General features: G+C 49.5%; 1 protein-coding gene across 1 annotated transcript in view; it reads right to left on the bottom strand.

Annotated features, from left to right (window-relative positions):
• GRIK4 (glutamate ionotropic receptor kainate type subunit 4) overlaps nt 1-25,415 on the bottom strand; it is a 207,757-nt gene that overhangs the window by 17,589 nt on the left and 164,753 nt on the right. The window contains exons 9-13 of the mRNA XM_031506858.2: nt 21,898-22,050; nt 19,951-20,055; nt 12,288-12,395; nt 11,102-11,305; nt 1,151-1,264 (exon numbers count right to left, since the gene is read on the bottom strand). Of these exons, the coding sequence (XP_031362718.2) occupies nt 1,151-1,264; nt 11,102-11,305; nt 12,288-12,395; nt 19,951-20,055; nt 21,898-22,050 (684 nt within the window). The remainder of the gene's footprint in view (nt 1-1,150; nt 1,265-11,101; nt 11,306-12,287; nt 12,396-19,950; nt 20,056-21,897; nt 22,051-25,415) is intronic.

Consider the following 25,415-nt stretch of genomic DNA (forward strand, 5'->3'; position numbering starts at 1 on the left):
TTGGAGCTTTCCTCCTGGGATACCAGGAATTTGGGAGGGACTGGGGGAGATCTGGCCCCTCCTGAGCTTCAGGGAGAAGGTAAAACAATGGAGAATGCAAATAAAACAGGATTTTTGGGAGTTCAAGACAAGTTTGGCTAAGCAAACACACAACACTGTGTACATGCTTGCACACACGAATCCCTTGGGAATATTCCCAGCTGTTTTGAAACAGAAAAAAAAACTTGCCCCACTCTTGGAAGTGTCCAAGGCCAGGCTGGACAGGGCTTGGAGCACCCTGGGACAGGGAAGGTGTCCCTGCCCATGGCAGGGGTGGCACTGGATGAGCTTTGAGGTCCTTTCAACACAAACCATTCCAGGATCCTGTGGTGCTACAGCTGTGCTGAGAGCACCCCCTGAGCTTAGGGAGCTTTCAGGGGCTGCTGCTCTTTAGGGTGATCAGATGAGGAGGCTGGGAGCAGAGGCAGAGCCCAGGGCTGGGAGCTCAGCCTGGCACCCTGTGCTCCCCAGGAGGGACATGACGTTCCCCTGGGGTTGGAAAGCCGAGGCTGATCTGCCTCTAGAGCATTTCCAGGAGGTGACAGCAAAAAAAACCAATGCAGGATTCCTTCCTGACGGGATTCTCAGGTGGGAGAAGGCAGCAGGAGAGCAAAGCCGAGACCAAGAATGGCCTCAACACCAGCAAGGAACACCCACAGATATCCCAGCTCAGCCTCCCTGCCAGTTTTACCACTAAATCCAACTGGATGGTGACTTCCAGCCAAGTTTCTGCAATTGAGGGGCCACCCAGCCACGCTGTTGCACCCTTCCAGCCAAGCCTGCCCTCAGCACACCTCACTCAGAGGCCTTAAAGCCACTTAAAGCCACTCTAAACCCCTCCTACAGCCCTCACCATGCCAAAAAACCCATGGTGTGCCCTGGGAGGAGTGGGGACAGAAGCCAAAGGGCTGGGGGTTGAATAGGAATGGAATTCACCCATCCTGACACAGAGCAGAGAGAGAGAGGGAAGCAGGAAATAAAGGTCGAGCACATTTGCGTTTAAATAAGAAACCAAAATATTTTTATGAGTCGTTCATTATTCTCCTCTAACCAGGCAGGTTTGCATGCAAATAATGGAGGGGCGTAAATGGCTCTGAAATCGGGCTCTTACCATGTGAACTCGGTAGAGAATGCTAATTCCCAGAGTCATGAAGGGCTTGGAGAAATCAATCACCTTCTCCCGCTCCGCCGTGATCGTCAGCCCCGCCACGGCCAGGTCAGCTTTCTGGGGAGGAGGGAGAAGGAAAAGTCAGAATCCTGGGCAAGCAGCACCCCTGGGGCCACAGAGGAGCCCTGCTCCTGCAGCGGGGATGTCCCAGCTTCTGGGACGTTGCTGGGGGAGCGGCAGGAGCTCTGCACCCCTGCTCCCCACGCCCCTCTGCCTGGCTGCCTTTCACACAAGCCTAGCTCAAACTCACCCCAAAGTTTATCCCACCCTGTGCTCTGGAGCATTCTCCCCATTTTCCCTTCCCTTTCTCCATTTCTCCTTCCCCTTCTCCATTTTCCCTTCCCTTTTCCCATTTCTCCCTCCCTTTTCCCATTTTCCCTTCCCTTTCCCCATTTTTTCCTTCCTTTCTCCATTTCTCCTTCCCCTTCTCCATTTTCCCTTCCATTTTCCCATATCTTTCCCTTTCTCCATTTCTCCTTCCCCTTTTCCATTTTCCCTTTCCACATTTCTCCTTCCCTTTCTCCATTTTTTCCTTCCTTTCCCCATTTCTCCTTCCCCCTCTCCATTTCCCTTCCCTTTCCACATTTCTCCTTCCCTTTCCCTATTTCCCCTTCCCTTTCTCAACTTTCCCTTCCCTTTCCTCATTTTCCCTTCCCTTTCCTCATTTGCCCTTCCCTTTCCTCCTTTTTCCTTCCCTTTCAGGCTGGAGCAGCTCCTTCCCCCAAATTCTCACAGCCCGATTGCCATTTTTATTCATTTAATGCATTAAAACCTGGAGCCATAAACCAATAAATATTATATTAATCTACAGAAAACACAACCTCCCCCCTTTCCCCGTTGAACACAGCTGTCCCTTCTGGTACAAGCAAGCACCACAGGTTGGTGACAAAGCAGCATCCTCACCCCTGAGCCATGGAGCTCACAAACCTGCCAAAATCAGACCTTCAGAACTGCAGATCAGTCTCCAAACAAAAAAAATAAAATAATAAAATTCAGAGGACTGGCATTAAAGTTTGCAGATTGACCTGCGAAGCAAATGAGATTAGGGGGGAGAAAAAAAAATAAAAATAACTTCTTCTCATGTTAATACCCTTGTAATATAGATAAGGGATTTGAATTTTAAATATTATTTTTATTACTTTAGCTCTTTTAATGTCTGTAATTGCTTTCTGTAAAAAAATGAAACCTCCACTCCCTTATCCATTTGTTTCTCTGCTTTGCAGGAAGATGATTATGCATGTGGAAAAAGAGATGATGGGGGAGAAAGAAAAGCTGTTTGCACTTTTTGTCCCTAAATTTGACAAGGTCTGTGCAGATGCCAGGGCTGATGGAGGTCCTGGGAAAGGCTGCAAGAGAGGAGAGCAGCACTGCTGGAACCAGGAGGGGGAAAAGGAAGGGAAGGTGACCCACGAGCCCAGGAAGGGGTCACGGAGAAGGTGACACCTTGGACGTGCTGCTTGGAGGTTTTTACAACTGTTTCCAAGCAGCTCTTACCGATTCCTGAGAGGTTCAGGCTGCAATGAGTTAGGAGCTGAGGAGAATTTCTGCACAGCCAGACATTTACCCACAGGCTTTTTAAAAGGCACCAATAATCCCAACGCGGTGTGTGAGCAGTTGAGCCCTGTGTAAACAGCAGCAGATTACTGAAACGGGATCAGTTCATCTCTGGGACGTGGCATGTGGAGAATTTTATCTATGAGGAAAGCTTAAAGCTTCCTAAACCCCTCTTGTCTCTGCTTAAAAGGTTTGTAGGTGCCATTGTCTGTGGCAGACACGTTCTTCTCTCAGGATTTTTTCATAGAGGAGCACAGAGAAAAGAAAGAGAAAATAATTTCTATTTCTGCTCCTTGTTTTTCCCATGTGGAATGTGTGTGGAGAATTGTTTACCTGGGGTGATGCTTGGTTGGATTCTGGTGAGGATTGTTTGAGCCTGGTGGCCAACCCAACCCACCTGGGGCTGGGCTCTCAGAGAGGGGCACGAGTTGGGAGTTAGATATGGGAGTTAGAAAAAGTTGTTTTGTAGTTTTAGTATCTCCTTTAAATAGTATATTAATGTATTATTGTATAGTTATAATAAAGAAATCATTCAGCCTTCTGAGCTGGAGTCAGACATCAGCATTTCTTCTCACCAGGTTCACCTGCATTTACAATAATTGTCCCACTTCCTAAACCCCTCTTGTCTCTATTAAAAGGTTTGTAGGTGCCATTGTCCCGGGCAGAGCTCTCCAAGCAAAGCCCCTGCTGAAAATACAGCTTAGTCTGACAATGGAATTCTCCTCTCAGTTCTCCAAATTAAACACAGTTCCACCAGCAAAGTCACAGACTAAAGCAGAGGGTAAAAATGCCATGGCAAAAGGATTTCATGCCAAAGCTTTCAGGAAATTTTCATTCCTGTCCAGGGGAAAATCTAAAGGCGATGTTGAAGGAGCAGCAGCATCCCCAGGTCTGTCCAGATTTGGGGTTCTCTGGGGAGAAACAACATCTTGGTGTTGCTGAATCATCAGCAGCATCCTGTGCTGCTCTTCCCTACACAAAATACAGGGCAAATCCATCCCCCTGCCTTTGTCAGGGAGCAGAGGCACAGCACAGCCTTCCCCAGGCACTCAGACTTTGTGCCCAGCTCCCTCATCTCTCATCTCCATCAGAGTTATTTCCTTCTGCTCATCCCCTGCTAACTTTTCAGGAGTTCTGCCACATCAGAGGAGCAGAACTTTGTGCAGCAGAGCTCCAGCTCCTCATCTCTCTCCCTCTCTCTTCTCTCTGCAGGTTCAGTCATGCAAGTTAAGAGCTGATCTCTGATAGCAGGAGACTTTGATCTGGGAATGGCATGCAAAGACTTCTCTGCCTGAATTTCATCCATTTCATGCTTTCAACTCGGCTTCCTGACAAAACTTTTTGGGATTCACTGAGCTCGGTGGAGCTGCAGAGGAGCTCTGCAAAGCTGAGTTCTCTCCAGCCTCCCCACCTGAGCACAGGTAGGTGTTGGCATTTTGTGGGCTAAGGAATGCCCTGGGGGAGGAGAAATGGATTTTGTTTTGTTTCCCCACACTCTGTCCACATCTGGGCTCCGGGGAAAGGGAAAAATAGGAGGCAAAGGATTGGGAGTGAGGGGAAGAGGGGCTGTTTTTCATCCTGCCAGCACAATTGCAGCTATAAATACTGGCATGAAATAGGCTTGGAAAAAGACCCAGACTTTTTGGGAGTGGAGACAACCACTTCTCTTGACAACACACCGCCCAAGCAAGGCCAGACCCTCGCTAGGTGAGAGGAAACCCAGGTGGGCTGGCGTGCCAGACAAAAGCTGCCACCACCACCACCCTACCTGGCGTTCCCGTGGGCTCTGCCTGCATCAGGGCTCTGGAAAGGACATTAAACACGGGGGCTGAGCCGGGCTCCCGAGGAGGAACAACAATTAAGCATCCTTCAGGAGCAAATTGCAGGGCCTGCCAGTCCAGAGGCGGCATCCGCCCCCTCGCCGCGGGCTCTGACAGGGCTCAGCTCGGAGCTAATGGTGATGAATGGGCCCTGACGTCAGCCCCAGCCCGAGAGGATCCCAGAGAAGCCTCCCACGGCATGGGATGGCAGAAAGCAGCCAGAAGAAGAGCCCAGTGCAGCCCCATGGCCACCCCGGGCTGTGCCAGGCTGCGGGGACACAGCGCAGGCAGCGAGGCTGGGGCTGGGGATCTCTGTGTCAAACACCTGCAGAACAAGCCAGGACAGCTCTGGGGGCACAGGGCTGGGATCCTTTCCAGTCCCTGGCTTGAGCAGTTCCTTGGATGCCACATCCCCTGGGTGCTTGTGACAGTGGCGTTGTCACCAGCGCTGCTCATGTTTGGGAATCCAGAACTTCCCTCTGGCTGCCCTGGGACCCTGGCAGGGTCAGGAACCCCCCTGGACAGAGCCCCCAGAGACACTGGCTGTGATCTCTGCCCATGGAAAAGAGTTTCCAATCTTACAGGATCAATTACCAGCTCTGAGTGTTTGATACCAGTAATAATTAAGTGTGGCACGGGTGCAAAAGTAAAATTTTAGGATTCTAGATGAGGGGTCCAAAGGGGACAAGCTGGAGGAAATTGGGTGTGCCTTGTCCTTTTTCTCCTTCTTCATGCCCTCCATGTCTCACTGTGGTGTTGGCATTTTTCTGTTGGTTCAGGCTGGGGACACACTGTCCAACGTAGGTGACAGATATTGGCACGTTCTTGTAAATGCAGCCCAGGGAGTTTCTGGTATTTAATGTTTGTCACATCCCACTGAGGGCAGAGCCCCACACGCTGCCCTGCAGGACAGAGCTGGGCAGGGCAGCAGAACATGTGAGATATAAACAGAATAAACAACCTGGAAACCAGCACAGACCAATTCTGGCTTCTGCTTTGGCAGGGGGCTGACAGACAGAGACTTTCTACAATCTCAGAATCACCAATACCTCAGATTCTGACACCCACCGAGCCCTGAGAGCACAACCAGGGCCAGCAAAGCCTTCTTCTGCACTGTCCCTGTGCTCAAAAGGCCTCACAGAAAGGTGAAATAGCTCTTCAAGCTTCAGGACCCACCGCTGCAGAGCCAGCAGCCCTGGGGGTGTCCCTGGGGAAGCCCATCCAGCTGGAGGTGGCCCTGATGGATCCCCAGAGGTTCTCTGCTGTCCCATGGCACTCCCCGATGCCCAGATGCCCATTCCTGCATTCGGAGGCACGAGGGGCACTCCAAACAGGTGTCTGGGGTTTTTTTAAGGACAAGTGTGAGTCCTGCCGTATCAGAAGTGACAGCCTGGAAAGCCTGGAGGCTGCAGCTCTCCCTGCAAGCCCCAGTTGGGGCAGGGTGAGCACCTGGTGCAGGTGTCAGCCTCCGGTCTGCCCTGGCCCGTGCTTGCTCACCTGGCCTCTCTCTGTGGGAGCACCAGGTGCTCGCCCTGCCCGTGGCAAAGCCAGCTGAGGTGCAGCACCAGGGACACAAAGCACGCAGGGGCAGCAATGGGACCAGCCCAGCTCACACCTTCTCCCCATCCTGGTTTGATTTTCCAGCAGTGCTCTGCAGACCCCTCTGCCCGTCCCCTCGCCGTGCTCGCACAGCCACCCACTGCCCCTCTCCTTGTCACAGCTGCCACCAGCACGGCTGAGAACAGCCTCCCCTGCCTCCCCTCAGCCACACACAGCTTTTCTCTGCACACCGTGAGAGGGGAGCAGGACTCTGCCAGCTATGGAGAGTCTTTCCCTTCTTTCCCTTTCCTGCCGTCCCCAGCTTTGGAGCAGCTGAAGGGAAAGCAGTGCCTGGCCACCAGCAAGGAACACCAGCACCCCAAAGCTTTAAGGGCTTTCCTGCTCTTGGTGTTGCTGCTCCTGAGGCTGGACAAGATGGGCTTCATGTCCCTCCCTTTAAAAAGGGCTTTGATCACCACTGATCCTGGCCAGATTCGAGCCAGGCACGGTGGGACAAGGCCAAGGCTGTCACGGTGCTGTGAAAACACATCCCTTGGTTTGTGTCATGCCAGAGAATTCATTTCAGCTCGAGGATGTGCTGGAGAGAGAGAGAAGGGGAAGAGCAGGCACCATCAGGGACTCTGAGCCAGGGCTGCACTGCAGCAGTGAGGAGCAGGATGTAATTCTTCCAGCCCAAATGCCCTTTAAGTCTCTGATGCCAGAAAGGAGGAGATGAGGAGATTTGCTGCTCTCCCTTGTTTGTTTGTCTGTGCCAGAGCCAGGAGGGCTGACAGGGAGAGTGGCTTGAGTGCCCTGCTCACTCCAGAATGAGCAGGGTGCTGCATCTCCCTGCCCTGCATGCTCAGAGGGACAATTCAGGGCAGGCTTTTTGCCTTTGTGACATGTCTCACTGCAGGATGGGCTTGAGGAACTCCTCATCAGGAGCTGGAGTGACAGGACAACGGGGAGAGGCTTTGAACCGAAAGAGATATTGGGAAGGAATTCTTTCTGTTGTTGGAACTCAAAATGTCTCTCAGACATTTTTAGAGGTTCCAGGCCTTGGTCAGAAGCATTTTGGACCCTGGCAGGCAGCTGCAAACAGCTGTGATTTTGAGTTTGAGCCATGGAATGAGTTCCAAATTTGAAGGTGGAACAGCCACGAAAGGTTAGATAGTATAGCAAAAGTAGTTACAAAGTAGAGGGGAAATTTTTTTAGTATTGTACAGGGGGGTTTTAGCACCTGTACAGGGGGGATTTTTACTTTGTACATGGGGGTCAGAAGTTCTAAGATGGAAGAAAGTGGCCTGAGCCTGTTCTTCCTCCTTCTTCGTCTACCTTGTCTCCATGTTCTTGGTGATGCTGGCATTTATGGATTGGTTTAGAGTAGAAAAGCACTTTGTAATATAGGTAATAGGTATTGGGGGAAAACTGTAAACACGTAATACGTAATATATCATATAAAAGATAGCAGCAGCCTTGGGTGGGGAGAGAGAAGAAGAAGACAGCAGACAGAGCCCGGGGATCTCACACGCTATGAGGGTGGTGAGGGGCTGGGATGGAATTCCCAGAGAAGCTGTGGCTGCCCCATCCCTGGAATTGTCCAAGGCCAGGCTGGATGAGGCTTGGAGCAACCTGGGATAGTGGAAGGTGTAAAAGGGGGTTGAAACTAAATCACAATTCCCTGATTCCGAGTCCTTCCAAGTGGCTTCTCCCAAGCCAAACCTCCATGAGCTGATCACAAAGTGTACAGGATTCCCAAGCCACCCCAGCTCCCCTCTCCCTCACCTCCCAGCCTGTTTTGTGAGCAGGTCAATAAGATATGTACTGCTGAATTTGGGTCAACAAGGGATTTGTGTTTGTACAGCATCCTGCTCAATCATATCAGGGTGCACAATTAGCTGTAATGGAATTCCCAGCGCTTAAGAATAAATCAATAGCTGGTTAATTTAGGAGCAATAAAATGAAATATTTTCTCCCAAATAGCCTAGAGTTGCTCTGAGGAGATTCTGTGCCGCAAAGGGATTACAAGGGAGGCTGGATAATTCTGTGACCTTTTGGTCCTGCACCTTAAGTGAGTGTGAGTCAAACCTTATTTTCCCATGGCTGATCAGGATCAAGGCGAAATTATTTTCCTGTGTTGGACATAGGCAGAGCTTTCATTTTTGGGAAGAACTGGGGACTTTTATGAGAGGTTTGTGCCCCAGCTGATCCCCTTTTTGTCCTAAAGGGTGAGAGTAAAAATATAAATATATATATAAATTTATATAATATATAAATCCACTGAAAGGGGAATACGTGTGCCCAGCACAGGATCTGCTGGATCCCATGGGACAGGGGTGAAAAAGGGGTTGGAATCAAGGATAAACTCCCTTGGGAACTGGCTGGCAAAGATGGACAAAAGCCTCTTGGGCAGTGAAATGCCCTCAAAAAACAACATCCCAGGCAGCCCTGAATAAACACAACACCAAGCACACCCAGCTCTGCCCTGGCTGACCTGAGCTCTCTGTCTGGGATTGATCAAAAACTTGCTGAAACCATTATAAAAACTCTCAGGGATATAGGGAGAACAAGAGACAAAGCTGTTTCTCTTCCCCAATTTGTGATCCAGCCTCACAGGCTCTGACAGCTCTGCCCTGCAGAATCAAAAAACCCTCCTAAATAAAGCTCGAGCTGCAGAAGAAACAAACGGTTTCTGTGTGAAGATGAAGCTAAAATACTCATCACTGGAGAAAAACAACCTTCCAAAAAGTCTCATTTAATGAAGAGGAACTGCCAAGGTTAGTAGGCCAAGAGTTTGATGGCTGCTCCCTTCTTTTGAGCTCTCAGCTCCTTCCCTCTTGCCTGCCCAAAGGAATGCTGCAGGAGTGTAATTGTGTGTGTGTGTACACACTGAGACACAAAGATGGGGAAAAACTATGCCAATAGCCTGGAGCATTTGCAAACAGCCTCCCAGAAGCTCTTTTAGAAGAGCAGATGGGGGTGGGATCTCAGCTGGCGGTGAGAGCGACTGCGTGGGGAAGGGTGACCCCAGAGACAGGGAGAGCTCAGGGGAGTCTCCAGACTGTTCAGTGACCCGCAGAAAACCCCAAATCCCTCCCTCTTCAGACAAACAGTTGTCCCAGCTGACCTCAAACACCCAGTTGAAACTCCTGAAGTGGGATGAGCATCGCCCTTTGCCACGTGGGGGAGAAGCAGAAAGTGCCAGTGGGCATTTCTAGAGATCCTGGACCCATTAAAGAGCACAGGACCATGGAAAAGACCTCCAAAATCCTCCAGCCCAACTTCCAGCCAAATTCCACTGTGCCCAATAAACCACAAGGGGAAGTGATGCTCATTTTCCAGGGAGGAAAAATCTGACAGGAGCCTCAGATCCCTGCCTGGAGCCACAGGGGATGGATTTGGGCCCTTGCTCCTCTGCTCTGCAGAAAGCAAATGACTCAGGGTCTCCTCTCCCACAGTGAGGGGATTATCACCAACCCACGTCACCGTGGATTTGTCACCAGCTGGGAAAGTGGCACTGGACTCTCAGGGGCACGTCAGGAATGACAAGGCAGGAATCAATGAGGAAGTATTGGCTTAAATAGCATCAATCCCACCGTGAGCTGTGGCTAAGCCTATTTTCCCAAGGATCTCAGAGCATTCTGTGGGCTGTGTTTAAGCTTCAGGAAGCCTGGGAAATACCACAGAGGAAAACAAAGAGCAGGGAGAAGGGTCCAGGCTGGCTGAGCCCAGGAGTACACAGAATTATTGTCAAACCCAGCAAAATAATTCAGTTTTCAGCTTTGCTGTTGGGCAGCAGCTCCACAGAGCAGAGCAGTGAAAAGATCTTGAGCCATGCGCTTCAAGGAAATAGGAAATGTGCTTCTCCAAAAGCAACACTGAGTTAAGCAGCTGAACTGAATCTGCCAAAACTTTTCTAGGCAGAAATGGGATTCTCACTTGCTTCCATCCCAGTGTGGTTTGATAAATTTTTTGCAGCTTCTACCAAGCTCTGCGTTTTCCTGTTGCAAGTTTTTGTTAATCTTTCCGCTAGGAAAAAAATAATCTATTGTGTAATGAGTTTTTACATGGGACGCCAGAGTCCAAACTTCCTTCCCAACAAAGTGAGCACCCCTGAGAGCATCCCACAGCCCTGCTCTTGCTCTGACTTCTTCCCACACTGCCACATCACCCCAAGAAACACATTTTCCATCAGGAGAACACGTTAAGTGCCAATCCTCTGCTCCAAGCCTCCCAAACAGACTAAACCCCCATCCAGCCTCATCATCACTGTCCTAGACGGCAAGGCAAGATGTATTAATTTCCCATCTGTTGGAGGTGTGGCAGTTGTCTTCTCTAAATTGGGCAGTTTTTCTTTATTTCTTCCACAAACCAATCCTCTATCAGGGGAGACATCTGCTGTTAATGGCCTATTGAATGTCACTGCATGGCTGATAAAATTACAGCTCCCACTGGGAGATGCTCCACCCAGAGGGAGGAGCCAAGCATTCCTACCTGGATATAATCTGGATTTTGGGACACCTGCACTGGATTTCCCAGAGGAACAGCTGCCTCTTGCACTGCAGGAAGACAGATTTTCTACAGGATCACTGCTCCAACAGAACCACACCTGACACTCCAGGAGGACTGCAGCCACAATTCCAATTGGACTGCAGCCAACAGGCTGTCAGGTTGTATTCTGACTTGTTTATTTTATATTTTTATATAAATATAAAAAATAAACAACTGTTTATTTTATATAAAATAAAGAACTGTTATTCCTGCTCCCACATTTTGCCTGAGAGCCCCCCCCCCCCTTAATTTCAATTTGGAGGGAGGAGCTCCAAAAGAAAAAAAACATCTTTTTTTCCCATTTCAGGAGAGGCTCCTGACCTCGTTAGCAGACACCTGCCTTCCCAAACCAAGACAACCAGGAAGCACTGTGGTTTGCAGCTCCAAAGCCCAGCAGAGCAGAGTTTAAAAGAGCAGCTGCTCCACTTACCCGAGCTATCAGCTCCCCGACCATCCCTGTCCAGGTGCCGTTGGCCTCGGGGACTCCGTAGACGCCATCCCCGACCAGGTGGATCTTGTAGTTGAAGCGCAGGATCTCCGCCAGCTCCTTCAGCATGTCCACACAGAAACCCTCGTAGCGGTCGTTGCCTTCCAGCTCCTGGTGGTTCCACTTCAGCATTAAGTAAGGGTTTTCCTGCAGTGAAACTGGGCAGCTGTCATTCCCATCTTAGCCGAGGCGTCCCGCCAGCACGGAGCAGGGAAGGCAGTGCCAGGGACTCACAGGGTGGCTTGGTTTGGGAGAAACCTTAGAAAACGTTGAGTTCTGAGCCCAAAAAGCACATCCCAGCACAATGGATCCCTCTCAAGCTGGATGTGATTGATGAGGAAAGCTTGGGAGCTGAGGTGTGCCAAGCTCTCAGAGCTGGCTGCACACTGGTGTTCCCTGGCCCCTGGTGTGTGAAGATCTGTCCTGGTTCAGGACACGAAGCAGAGCTAAGGGATGATGATTTGGGGGCTGTTTCCAACTGGGAAGTGCAAGAGCAGCCCAGTGACTTCTCTGAGTCATGGCACGACATCCAGACTTCAATCTCTCCTGGCACAGAGATATTTCTCCAGTCTGTCCCCTTTTCAACAAACTTTGTAGGATGTGAGGAGTTTGGGTGTCTTTAAAGGACCAAAAAAAAAATCACTGGACATGCAGAGCCTAGAAGGGAATCTGTACATGTGGTGCCTGTACATGCCAAGTTTCCATAAAAATCCTGCCCATTTTGGCCAATTTTTATAATTTTATGGGTAGAAGGGGCAAGTGTCCCTTCCAGCTCAGCAGCTGCACACCAAACAAGAGCCCCATTCAGATCTGGATGCAGACTGGCAGCGTGTCCCCATCCCAGCCCCTCTGAACCCATCAAATGCCATTTCCACATGAGACATTGACCTGGGCTTGGTTGCACTGCCAGGAATTGTCCCCCCAGGCTGCGATTCGAGCCTTGCTGTGTGAAATCAGGGGCAGGAGCAGGCAGCAGGATTCCAGCTGGATCTGAGCCCAGCACAGATACCCCAACAGACCAAACCCCTCTGGGTGCTGAGGGAAGGACCAAGCCCTTTCCTGTCCCAGCCGACCCCACCCCTGAGGGCTGGGCTGCCCGGTGGGAACTGCAGGTGCCCCCCTCCCTTACCAGGATGGTGGTGACAATGAGCGTGGTGTTGAACAGGCTGTCGGATATGTTGGAGGAGAAGATCCTGTTGTCCATGCTGAGCCCTTCAGAGACGTGCCAGTGGCCAATCTGGAGAGATAAACAGCACAATAAGGGGATTTATAGGGCGAGTCACTGCCCATATGGCTCTGGTGAGTGACAGCCCTCGAGCTGGCCTGTTTAGGGATGCTCCATTACCTTCACAACCCCAGAATGGGTCAGCAGAGAGATTAACCCTCTGTGCACACCCCCACCTGCTCTGCAGGGCCATCAGCCTGGCCCTGTGCTGCCTTCCCACGTGTCCTCCCTGCAGAGCCCTGCACGGGGACAAAGCTGGGAGCTGGGAGGCACACAGCCTGGTGTGTTGTCCCCAGATGCCACCAAATGGGTCCATCTTAGCCAGAAGTTCCTAATCTTTGGGCTTGTCCCTCTCAGCGTGGTGGTGGGAACCTCTGCCCTCCACCTTGGTGGCAGGTGATGGGACAAAGCCACCTTCTCAGTGCTGCTGCTCCATGACTTCTAGCTCTTAATTACCACAATTAGGCACTTCCAAATCCTTTGATTCACACCAATTGACCCACCCAAACATCAGTGTGGCTGCAGCAAACCCAAATTCCCAGCGTGGAGGGCAGGAACCAGTGGTTGCATTCCCCCTGGATGGCAGGAACCAGTCCCCCCAGGCTCGGGAGGACATCGTGATTCAGCTGTGACACAACTGCCTTCAGCCAGGGGGGAGGAATATTCCACAAAACCTAATTTTAACTTCAAGAGCCTAATCTCCTTCCCTCAGAGCTCTGGGCAGGGAGATCAGCACCTCCAGCAGCTCGTTCAGAATGTGCAAATTAAACTCCTGCTCTCTTATTGTCCTTAAAAGTGTGTCTGCTTTTCCTCCTCTGCTTTTCCTGGTGGATACAGGAGGGCTGAGGGAGGTCAGCTCCATCTGAACCACCTTTTCCTCCTCTGTCCCATCAGGTTCCAGCACTCTGCTGGTGTCCTCTGACACCTCTCTAGTGGCCCTGAGAGGCAGTGGGTGACCCCAGAGGTGCAGGGGGGTTTTCAGAGCTTCTCCAGAGCAAATCCATGCCCACCCATGTCCTTGCTGTGGCACTGGGACTGAGGCAGGCTGTCCTCTCGCTGTCAGGATGGGACGAACGAATTGATTTTCCTCTCTGTCACGGGTTAATCTTGCTATGTGCAGGGGAGGGAAAGGCAGTGTGGAGCCCTGGGACTGACTCCGTGCCTGCTCTGGGCATTGTTTGGCCTCTGGTGTGACCAAAGGCTCGAGGACTTGGATCTGAGCCCAGCACAGACACCCTCACAGACCAAATCCCTCTGGGTGTTGAGGGAAGGGCCAAGTCCTTTCCTGTCCCAGGTGCAAATCCAGCTCAAGTGACCCAGAAGCCACAGTGGGAATCTGTGAGGAGTCCCAAATCCAGCCTCCTGATCCCAAGGCACAAGGAGCAGTGGGAAGGGCCAGCAGGACAGCTCTGCACTCAGAATCATCAAAGCCCAGCCCGGCACAGACAGCCCAGAAATGCCACCCCGTGCCTGAGAGATTTGTCCAAACTCTCCTGGAGCTCTGGCACCATTCCTAGTGCAGGGAACAACAGCCCCAAAAGTGGGAGATTTCCCACCCATTTGACGAGCAGGGAGCCCTTGGAGCACAGCTTTCACTGGTCTGAATCCAAGGAGGATAAATCCCCCCTGAATTCCCCAGCTCTGCTGATTGCTGAGCAGCAGCAATCGCCTCTCGGAGCAAGTCATCACTCACAAACATTGCCTAATTTTTCTCCCCTCCCGGATCTCTCAACCAGAGATTAGTGACAGATTAACTTTAATTTTAACAGCCCTCTCTGTTCTCCAATTTGTCCCTCCCCTGCTGGCACGTGCTGAGACTAATTGCCTCTTCTCCTGACACTGCGGTGGGCTTGACCTTGCTTTTAAAGGCACCAAGGCCATGAATCCCAGGTGCTGGGGCACTTCTCCCCATCCTGCTGGCCCCAGCTCCCCCTGTGCCCCTCACAGGCTGACAAAGCTCCTCACGCTGCTGTTCCTGCAGTGGCAGAGGGAGTCTGGGCCCCTCACACTCCTCTTCTGCAAGATGGATGTCAAGGTGATTTTAATCATCTCTATCTACATATAAAGAGCCTCTGGAAAACAGAAAACATATCCATCTGCTAAAAAACAATCAAATGCTCCACACGGACAGGGGTGAGACCATCCTGTTGTTAAGGCTCTAGACAAGGACTTCAGGGTTTTTAGGACTCGGGGTTTTTAAGTAGAGGATGTGATTGGTCTTTATAAATACTCCAGGTGGAGGAGGTCTGTAGCAAAGAGGTAGAACAGCTTTTTGAAGCTGAAACGATGGCGTTGGCACAAAAATAAATACATACAAACCAGCCAGAAATAAACAAGCTGACAAAGCAGGGGAGAGGCTCCTGATGATCAGAGGAGCTGGAGTGACACCTGTCCTAGAAGAGCAACGAGGGCAGCACAAGCAGCTGGGTGCAAGCTGGAGCTCAGCACCTTTCGAGAGGGATTACGTGACCTGGTGACAGCCCAGGGCTGGGTGGAGAAATTCCCTCCATGTCCTCAGGGATGTGTGGCCCCCACGGCATCACCCCTGCACCTCCCTGTGCCCCGAGGAGAGGCAGCTCTGCCTCAGAAACCCACAGGCATCTCGAGGCCAGCACAAACTGAAATTCGGGGGTGAAGCAGCCCAGAAAGCCTCGAGCCTGGAAGGAGCAGGGAAGTGCCATTGCTCGTGCCACTGCTCCATCCCCACAGGCAGCTGAGGTGCCTCAATTTAGCTGCTCTGAAAAAGGTGATATTTGGGTTGGTGGCACAGAAATATTTCTCATCTCTAGCAAATCCCCACGTGGAGCATTTCTGGCTCACTCCTTCCACCCTGTGTGGAGAAGCTTTGAGGCTCCTCGTGGTGTGAGGTGATGAAATACCTCTCAAAGCAGTGATTTTAATGAAATCTGCTTATTTTTCTGTAGGCATGGCGATGACAGGGCAAGACTTCTCCACGAGCTTCAGAGGCACCACAGGTATTTACCATTTACCATTCCCAGCTTCAAATTAAGGCAAAGCCAGTCCTGAATCCGGATTTTGGAAGAGGCAGACAGCACCAGGCACCTTGTGGGCTCTGATTCCAGGTGCTGTCCCCCAGCTTGCAGCCATCATCTCCTCCCCAGGAAAAGGGAGGAGTGCACAATGCAATCAAGGTGCCCCAAGGAGAAGGAATCTGGGAGTGACCGGGAAGGGAAAAAGGGAATCAAACAAATGAAGGAAATCCCTCTGAGGACACAGCCACGGGGTTGGATTCCTGAGTGATGCCAGCACAGCAAGGAGGCAAAAGTTCCTGCTCTGAGATTAGCACTGAAAGCATCAACTATTAAACCAAAGAGCCACGAGGTGCACACACACCTCAGCCCTGAGGCCACCAGCATCCCCCAGATGTCCCCTCCTCCCCAAATGTCCCCTCTGGACCGTGTGATTGACACTTGGCAGGGCTGTGGTGGCACCCCCGGAGCCTGCCAGGTCCTTGGGGGCAGAAACCATCGAGCTCGTGGCAGAACCTGTTCCTGGGCTGTTCCTGGGGGGCAGCAGCTGGAGAGGAACCGCTCCCACCGAGGCTGATTAGCTGCTGCTCAATTAAAAAGGTTTGCTGCGGCAGGGGCTGAGAAGGGTCCCAGAGGTGTTGGTGGGGAACTCATCTGTATCTCATCAACATCCCAATTAACAGCCCAAACCTTGCACTGCTCTGTCTCAGGACACCAGCAGGGCCTGTGGTTCAGAGGAGAATGTTGGGATTCATGAGGATGAGAGCTGGGGTCGGGGTCTGCTGCTTCCCCTTTTCCTCTCTAAATCACCTCGCCCATGAAGTTCCCAAACCTCGTGATTTACAGCAAATAACTCTGCTGCAACTCTGCAGTGTTTTTTAGAGGGGCAAAAAAATTAAAATATGAAAAAAAATTAAAAAATTTAAAGTTCCCAAACTTCAGCTCATGATTACAGGAAATCACTCTGCTGGAACTCTGCAATGTTTTTTAGAGGGGTAAAGAAAAGGGGGGAAAAATTAAAATATGAAAAAAAAACCCCAAAACTTTCCAAACCTTAGTTCATGATTTACAGCAAATCACTCTGCTGCAACTCTGAAGTGTTTTTTTAGAGGGGCAAAGAAAAGGGGGAAAAATTAAAAATATGATAAAAATAAAAAAAGAAAAAGTTCCCAAACCTCAGCTCGTGATTTACAGCAAATCAGTCTGCTGGAACCCTGTGGTGTTTTTTAGAGATGCAAAGAAAGGGGGGAAAAAATTAAAAAGATGACATTTACAAAACGCAGCCCTTGTCAGATCTATAGATCACCAGCACATTAATGAGCCTGTGCTTTATCGAGCATCCTGTGAGCAGAGAGAGCAGCTCTCATATGGCTGTGGAAAAAATTCCTCTGGTTAAGCTAAATCAGGAAAAGAAAGACGCGTTTGGTGCGTTACATAAATGTATTAAAAATTGGATGTCAAAAAGCCCTGCCTCCCCTTGCCCAAAAGCAGCAGCAAGTTAGAGAACCTAAGCATCTCTAATTTGCTCCCTGGCTGGATCAGCCTCCAAATTCTGTGAGCTCTCCATCAAAGCTGACGAGCTGGAAGTCCCTGTGGCTTCACTGGATGGAGGGAGAAGAGGAGGAGAGGGAAAGAGAGGAAGAGAGGAATGAGCTTGGTTAAAACCAAGCAGGGAATGGAAGTGTTTCAAACAAATCAGTTAATGCAACCCTTGGGAGCAAGATTGTCTCCAGGATGTGAATGCCTGTTCTTTACCCTGTTCTTTTAATTAAAATATTTCTAATGATTTATTTAGTTCTTTTCATTAAAAGGAGCCAGGCTGGCAACAAGAAAATAAGCATTTATGGCACAGCAGAGCTGCCTTTGGCTGTTCTTTGCAGGAACACGGAGGGGAGGAAGGTTGGGCAGGAGCCTGGCAGGTGTCACAGCTCTCTGGGGATGCTCCTCCCAGTTAAACACATCTCAACAAACCCCCTTAGGCTGGGAGGGGCCCTGCAACCCCTCTGGGCACTGCTGTGGGTCAGAAAAGCTCCCTGAGTGTGGGAACCCAGGGCTTCCCTCTGGCTGCCCTGGGACCCTGGCAGGGGTCAGGAACCCCCCTGGACAGAGCCCCCAGAGACACTGGCTGTGATCTCTGGCCATGGAAAAGAGTTTTCAATCTTACAGGATCAATTACCAGCTCTGAGTGTTTGATATCAGTAATAATTAAGTGTGGCACGGGTGCAAAAGTAAAATGTTAGGATTCTAGATGAGGGGTCCAAAGGGGACAAGCTGGAGGAAATTGGGTGTGCCTTGTCCTTTTTCTCCTTCTTCATGCCCTCCATGTCTCACTGTGGTGTTGGCATTTTTCTGTGGGTTCAGGCTGGGGACACACTGTCCAACGTAGGTGACAGATATTGGCACGTTCTTGTAAATGCAGCCCAGGGAGTTTCTGGTATTGAATGTTTGTCACATCCCACTGAGGGCAGAGCCCCACACACTGCCCTGCAGGACAGAGCTGGGCAGGGCAGCAGAACATGCGAGAGATAAACAGAATAAACAACCTGGAAACCAGCACAGACCAATTATGGCTTCTGCTTTGGCAGGGGGCTGACAGACAGAGACTTTCTACAATCTCAGAATCACCAATACCTCAGATTGTGACACCTGAGAAAGGCAGAAAAGCTGAGACAGGAGCAGTTTTATAAAAATCAGCCCTTTCCTGGTGGGTTTGTGACAGGGCAGGGCTTGCAGCCAGCCCCGGGGAACTGCCCTGACCTTCCAGCAGTTTCTCCCCGTGGCTGGAAGTGTTTCATCCCCCTGCAGCCTGATGGGGAATTTGGGAAGCTTGATCCCAGCGCAGCTTTCCTGGGCATGTCACAGACACAAAGCTCCTTTTTTACCGAGCTGTTACAGCAGGTCAGCAAAGGTTTTCTCCTGTCACGCCAGGTTTGTGGGGAAGAGATGAGACTTCAGTCTCAGGGCAGATCAGGTGCAGTCACAGCTCCCCAAGGAGCTCTGGGAGAAGCTCTGCTCCAAGAGGAGCTGTGAGTGTAACGTGCAGTCCCTGCCACACTCAAACACATCAAAACCAAAGCTGTCACAGGGAGCTTTGCAGCATTTCCTTCCCGAATCCAGCTGAATTTGTGCTCTTATTAATGCAGATGGGCTTGGATCTGTCACTTCTGTTCAGAGGGTGATGGGTTTGGGAGAGGATTAAAAGGGCATTGATGCTGTGAGAGATCTCTGTGGGGAAAATGCCATCCCAATCCCCCCTGCTCGCTCGGAGAAAGGCAGCATCAAAGCCAAGCTGTCACTTGACAGGTAAGAACTGGCAGGTAACATCCTTGCCAAGGCTGAAATTCACTGCTGCCAGGCCAGGAGAGGGTTCCTGGTGCCAAAATGCTCTGTTGGTGAGGGTAGGGTACAATAGCTTTTGTTCTCTGCCAGCATCTAGAAGTGGCAGTCTCTGAGAAAAGGGCAGCAGTGGAGCTGTCAGCAGGGAAACAAGACAGATGAAACCCCCCCTTTTTTTTTTTCCTCTGGGATTTGTATTTTTTTTTTCTCCTGAATATGGTTTGGATTTACCAGCAAATTCCTTGGATTTGTTTCATGTAATCTCATCAGTCTGAGATCCTCAACTTCAGCTCAAACCAGAAAATATGGCTTGGGCAGAAAGTGTGAGATGAGGAATTACCACTCAAATTAATGATTTTAATGAAATCTGCTCGGTGTTCTGTGGGCAGAGGAAAGCTGTGAGGAACCTACGAGCACCGAGACAAAAAGTAAATGAGTGTGAGCTAAGCAAACCTGTTAGACAGCAACCATAAACCCAGAGTGAAATGAACTTGAACTTCCCCTCACAGCGGGGAGATGATGGGCAGCTCTTCACATGGGGTTGCCCCATTTGCTTTCCTTCCCAGAAACAATTTGAAAAGATTCAAAGAACCCATTTTTTTTTCCCATTTCATAGAAAATTCCCCCATTTTCCCCCCATCCAAGTAATTTTAAGCAAATGCAGCCACAAGCTTAAGAACTAAAGGAGTGTGGGTGTGAGCTGGCACAGACTCCCTGCCCCAAATTAGCACCTGTGACAGGCCAGAGTTTGGCTCTGCTGTGGATATTCTCAGTTCAGTCAAAGAGAAAAAGAGAAAGATTTCTGCCTGGGAAAAGTCCAAGAGGAATGTAAACAATCGATTATCTTGTTTGTTCATATTGTTTGTAGGATGTTCTACCACACTGACCTAAGTCCAGTGCGCCAATCAGGTGAAATTATTTTACTTTAAGACCAATGGAATTAATGTTCATGATGTTCTCTATAAAAGAGAGAGGTGCTTTTGAATAAATTTTCGCTTGCCTTCTGAAATCGTGCGAGTCATTTCGCCCATCCCTGCCTCAGCAGCATCACTCTGCCATCACATCCTCCAGGGCCTGATGGATTAAGACAAATCCAAACCATCCTGAGGCACGTTCCTGGTGAAGTCCAACACGCTGAGTGACACCCTGAGCACCTCGTGGTGCAAACAAGGGGGGTTCACAGCCCGTTTTGGTCCCCAGAGCATCTCCCCAAGCCCAGGCCACCTCCCGGCTGCTCTCACCTGCCGGAAGCCACCACGAGTGTGCTGCAGGATTTTCAGGGCGTAGTTGGAGCGTTGGCCTTTGCTGTTGAATTCGATGTGGCCGGTGAGACCTTCCAATTCTACCTGTGCAAGAGAGACTCAGTTACAGCGCCCAGCGAGGCTGCCCCACCCCACTACAGGCATTGGTCTAATAGGACACGGGCAAAATTGAAAGAAAATCCTTTAGTCCTGAGCAGAAACCCAGAAACGGGACAAATTTTGAAGGTCCAAATTGAAGGTTCATTTCCACTAATAACCTGGGGCAAAAACTATGCTTGTGTCTCCAGAGGTTCAGGAACAAAGTGGATTCCAGCAAAGAATGGAAAGCCATATCAAGCTTTAAAAAAAATGCACTCTCAAACTCTAAACTTTTCTCTACTTAGCTTAACGTGTCTCTGCTCTAAACTGTAAATCCACATTCTCACTTCCAGCACCTAAGTTTGGAAGCCTTTTCCAAGGTCTCAGATCAAATCCTGTGTTTAATTCTAAGCTTTGGCTTACAGGCCCAAGGTTTTGAGAGTTCTCTGTCCAGAGCCCGGAGGGATGGCCCCACACACCCCACACTTCCAGCAGGAACAGCAATGCAACCCTCTTAGCTCAGTCCTAATTATTTTTGGAGTCTGGCTAGAGGAGAAAAGACAAGGAGAGGAGCAGGGAATCAGCAGCACAAGGTGCCGGACTCCCCAGATTTCCTTGCTTTGGAAAAACCAGCTCCACATCCCCTCACTGCCTCCCTCCATCCCAGGCTGTCCCTGGCTAAATGTGGGATTTAAAACAATGGGCCAAAGTGGTACAATGCTCAGGTTCAGCTCAGCTTTCCTTTGGGGGGAAAAAAAACTCTCATAAATAAAAAACCTTTATAAAATTTCCTTGTCTCATTTACGCTCAGGGTCAGAAAACTGTTCCTGCTGCATGGTCACCTCAGCTCTGAGGAGCCACAAACTCCAACTATTTCACAAGGATGGGATTTCAGAGTGTTCTCATGCCCGATTTAGGCTTGTTTGGTTCCACAAATGACAATTTTGGGTTCAAAGGAGTCCAAACCCATAGGGAAACATACATCTTGTCCTTTAGCTTTGAGCAATTGTACTGCATGATCTCGTATCAGCTCAAGTCGGAGCTCAAATCACTTAGAAACATTCATATTTAAAAAAAACAAAAACAAAAACAAAAACAATTGAAGTCCAGCTTTTTTGCAGCAAAGCCTGAAAAAGGGAGAGTTTCATGTCGTTCCAAGGCCGATGACAACCCAAACCCTCAGATCTCTCTTTTCACTACCTTCAAAGAGCCGATTTTATCAGTCCATTCGCACTCATCCTTTTTCTCCAGGCTCCAATACCCGGTAGGGCTTTCGGGCTGCCAAGTCTTAATTTTGCTGGTAGAACTTAAGGTTAGAGTGGATACACATGGAGTGTATCCTACAACTTCTGAATACTCCCTCCTCTCTCTGACGAGGCAGAATGTTCCAATTACTCATTTGTCCAGCATGTACCTCTCCGGTCTTTGAATTATTTTGGGAGTTTTGTCAGCCTTCCACTTCAATAGTTGCTCAGGAGTCAAACCCTCACCCTTCCAAGGCCATTTCTCAGTGGATTTCAGCCACCCACAGATCCATCAATTAGTCAACCCTAGTTCTGTGGCAATCTCCTGCATCAGATCCACAAATAGATTCTGGTCTGAAGCAGGCAATCCCCATTTTGTGTACTGTTTTTCCAATTGGTCATACCACTCACTTAGGGGTCTCAGCCTTTCCTGTTCCTCTTTTTCCTCATCTCGTCCTCCCGTCTCTTTATCTCTCGCATTACTTATTTTATTTCATTTTCTGGGTCCGTTCCTTCTTTATCCTCAGTGAAACAAAATGTTTTATCATCCTGTAGCCAGACCCTGCTGCCGGCAGCCAGGAGCAGCCCTCAGCCCCCCTCTCACCATTCTCAGGTAGTTCATCAGGCTGGTGCCGTGCTGCCAGATCTGTGCCGAGCCGCAGGACAGGGGCTTGACGCCGATCTCCTGGCTGCGGTTCAGCTCCTGCACCGCCGTCACCACGGCGTACACGGCGTCGAACAGCAGCGCTGAGGACAGCTGTGGGGGAAAGGAAAACATGAGTGCCCGAGCTCAGCCTAGGTCAGGGTAGCTCCGTGTGGTGGAAAAGTCTCTCCTCCAACCCGAGCTTCCAAAGAAAACTCAGCAGTCTCTGTTGTTGGGTCTCAAGGCAGTTTATTGCAAGTTATCTAAAAGATTTTCTTCTGGGCTGCTGGGGTTTGCTCACAGCTCAGGCAGAGGCACACACACACCCTGACATCCTCTCTGACCCCGACTGCTTCTTCTCTCCCACCCAGGGCTGCTGCTGTCTTTTATATGGTACATTACATGTTACATGGTTACAGTTTTTCCCAATGCCTATTACCTATATTAAATGGTGCTTTTCTATCTTTTATATGGTACATTACGTGTTACATGTTTACAGTTTTTCCCAATGCCTATTACCTATATTAAATGGTGATTTTCTATCTTTTATATGGGACATTACGTGTTACATGGTTACAGTTTTTCCCAATGCCCATTACCTATATTAAATGGTGATTTTCTATATTTTATATGGTACATTACGTGTTACATGGTTACAGTTTTTCCCAATGCCTATTACCTATATTAAATGGTGATTTTCTATCTTTTATATGGTACATTACATGTTACATGGTTACAGTTTTCCCAATGCCTATTACCTATATTAAATGGTGATTTTCTACTCTAAACCAATCTGTGAGTGCCAACATCACCAAGAACATGGAGGTGAGGAAGGAGAAAGAGGGAGGACAGGGCAGGCCCAAATCCCAAATCCATCTTAAAATCTCTGACCCCCATGTACAAAACCAAAACCCCCCTGTACAGCACTCAAAATTTCTTCCCTCTACTTTGTGACTACTTCTACTCTAATATCTAAACTTTTGTGACTTCTTGTTCTTCCTGCAAGGTTGGTAAATCATTCCATGGCTCAAACCCAAAATCACAGCTGTTTGCAGCTGCCTGCCAGGGTCTCAAATGCTTCTGACCTGGGCCTGGAACCTCCAAAAATGTCTGAGGGACATTTTGAGTTCTGACACAGACTGACTTGGGGAAGAAATCAGAAGGCTTTGGAATGCTGGATGCTTGCTTTATTAAAATTATACTATATTACATTAATATACTATTTAAAGAGATACTATCCTATTCCACATATTTCCTTCTTACTTACCTGTAGCAGAATTTCTGAGAGAGAGAGGAGAGAACTTATATTTAGAATGAAGGTTGAGCTACCCCAACCTAGGCCTCAGATACGGGCCTTGGTGAGCCCTTTGAAGCCTATGGCACAGTTAGAAATAATGTTAAGGTGTAAGCACAGAGTAATGAGCTTTCTGGGTGTGAATTAGATCTGCAGTGTGAAATTTAACCACCTCAAGACAAAGGCAAACAATGTTTGCTTGCCAATGAGAGTGTGCCCACAATTTTAAACTATATTGAAGTGTGTATAAACTGTCTTATAAACAATAAAGGGAGAATGTAGGATTAACTGTATTGGTTTGGATCTGTGTTTTTCCTGTCCAGATTTCCTGATTTTATATGAAGTCCCTTGCTTCTTTTACCTATCTAACTGCAAACTCGTGTCTCTGCTGAGAGCACAGCTGGATCCCACTGGTCACTGACCCCAAACAACTTCCCCAGAATCCAACCCAGCCATCACTGCAGGTGAACAATCTCCACACCACATTCCACATGGGGAAAACCAAGCAGCAAAGATAAAGATTGTTTCCTCTTCTGCTCTCTGTGCTTCTCCTGAGATACAGAATTATGTCTGTCTGTCTGGAGAATGTGAATGCCACAGAAAGGCAGCAAAAAGTCAGCTTGGAGCACAAAAATCCCCCATCCTGCTGCACCTCGGAGCTGGAGCGTGTTCTGTGCACAGCCTGGGGTCGGCTGGGATGCCCTTTGTGTGGGCTTGTTTCATCCATCACTGTCGAATCTCTATCTCTGCTTGCCCTTGTTGCTTCCCAATCCTTTCTATCTCAGTTTCTGCAGTTTTCCTTTCCCAGTCAAGGGAGGTTTTTCAGCGTTTTGGTGCCTCTGATCAGTCTGCTGGCCAGGGGGAATGCTCCTGAGAGAAGCAGGAATTTCCAGGGGGAATTGAGATCCAACGCCTGCTCCCACAGAAGGAGACTCAACTGTGCTGCTTCAGCCATCATGGGTGGCCTTCCCCAACCACTTCTTTGACAGTCAGACCCACAAGAAATGATTGCCAGATCTGCTTGTCCAGCAGCCAAATGCTGCCTTTCAGACCCCACAGAGATCATCCATCCCTCGTTACAACCTGCAGTTCCCTGCTGGAACAGCACTGCTGAAGGAACGTCCAGAGGCTCAGAGCTCATCCCCTCCTCTGCTCACCTTGCCTTTGGTTGCCTCTGCCCAGCTTTCTTTGCCCACCAAGCCTCACAACCCCCGTTTCCCACTCATGCACAGCAGTTTCCATGGCTTTGGGCTCGTTAACAATCAGCTATTTTCTCCCTCGTGATCACTGCTGCAACTGAGATTTCACTTTTAATTACTGTCACCTCCTGACTGCTGGAATTAAGCCGTAGCAGCTCATTACTATCCAGGCTACATTTTCCCCATGGATACTTCCAGGAGCATCCTCTTCCCATCCCAGCTCCTGGCTGAGGGTTCAGTCTCCAGCCTGGGGCTGCTTTCCCCACCTTACCCTGGCTGTGACTTCCAGCCCTGCAGTGGCTTCTGCATCCTCTCCTCCTCCCAGAGCCTGACCAGGTTTATTCCCTGCTGCCAGTGGCCCTGCAGGGATGATCTCACCCAGCTCAGTGATCCCAACAAACCTTGGGCTTCCACTCTGTAGTTAATTTTGACTTAACCCTGCTGGGTCTTACTTAGACCAGTGGTGAGACCTCACTGGTGTGGGATTAGACATTTAAAAAGCAGCACAAAACCATCAAAACCTACAAATCATCCTAAAAAGGCAGGATTTCAGCCTGATGCCATCAAAACCCCAAACACCAGCTCTGACAACACCAGTGACCTTTCACTCCTCCAACCTGCTAAAGCTGGCCTAAACATTCCCCTCCTGGAAAGCCTTTTCCAGAGATTCTTAGAAGCTGATAAATCCTTCTCCCCACCTTTGTTTTATCCCTTCAATATAAATTCTTTCCTTAACAAGGCTTCTCCAGCCTGTCCTGTCCTCAGCCCCTGGTCCATGAAGCTCTTTCCATGCACTTAATTTTAATTATGAATTGAATTCTGTTCAGGTTACAGGATCTCACACTCAATTTGCAATTCCTTTCCCGAATCAGGAGCCACATTAACATCAGCTGGACAAATGAAACACAACCCCCTCAACCCCAAAGTTTTCCCCATTTCCTACCAAATCAGAACATTGGCCCTGCATTTTTCATTTTCTCCTGCTG

The sequence above is a fragment of the Lonchura striata genome, chromosome 23 (genome assembly GCF_046129695.1).
Source record: "Lonchura striata isolate bLonStr1 chromosome 23, bLonStr1.mat, whole genome shotgun sequence".
Classification (NCBI taxonomy): domain Eukaryota; kingdom Metazoa; phylum Chordata; class Aves; order Passeriformes; family Estrildidae; genus Lonchura; species Lonchura striata.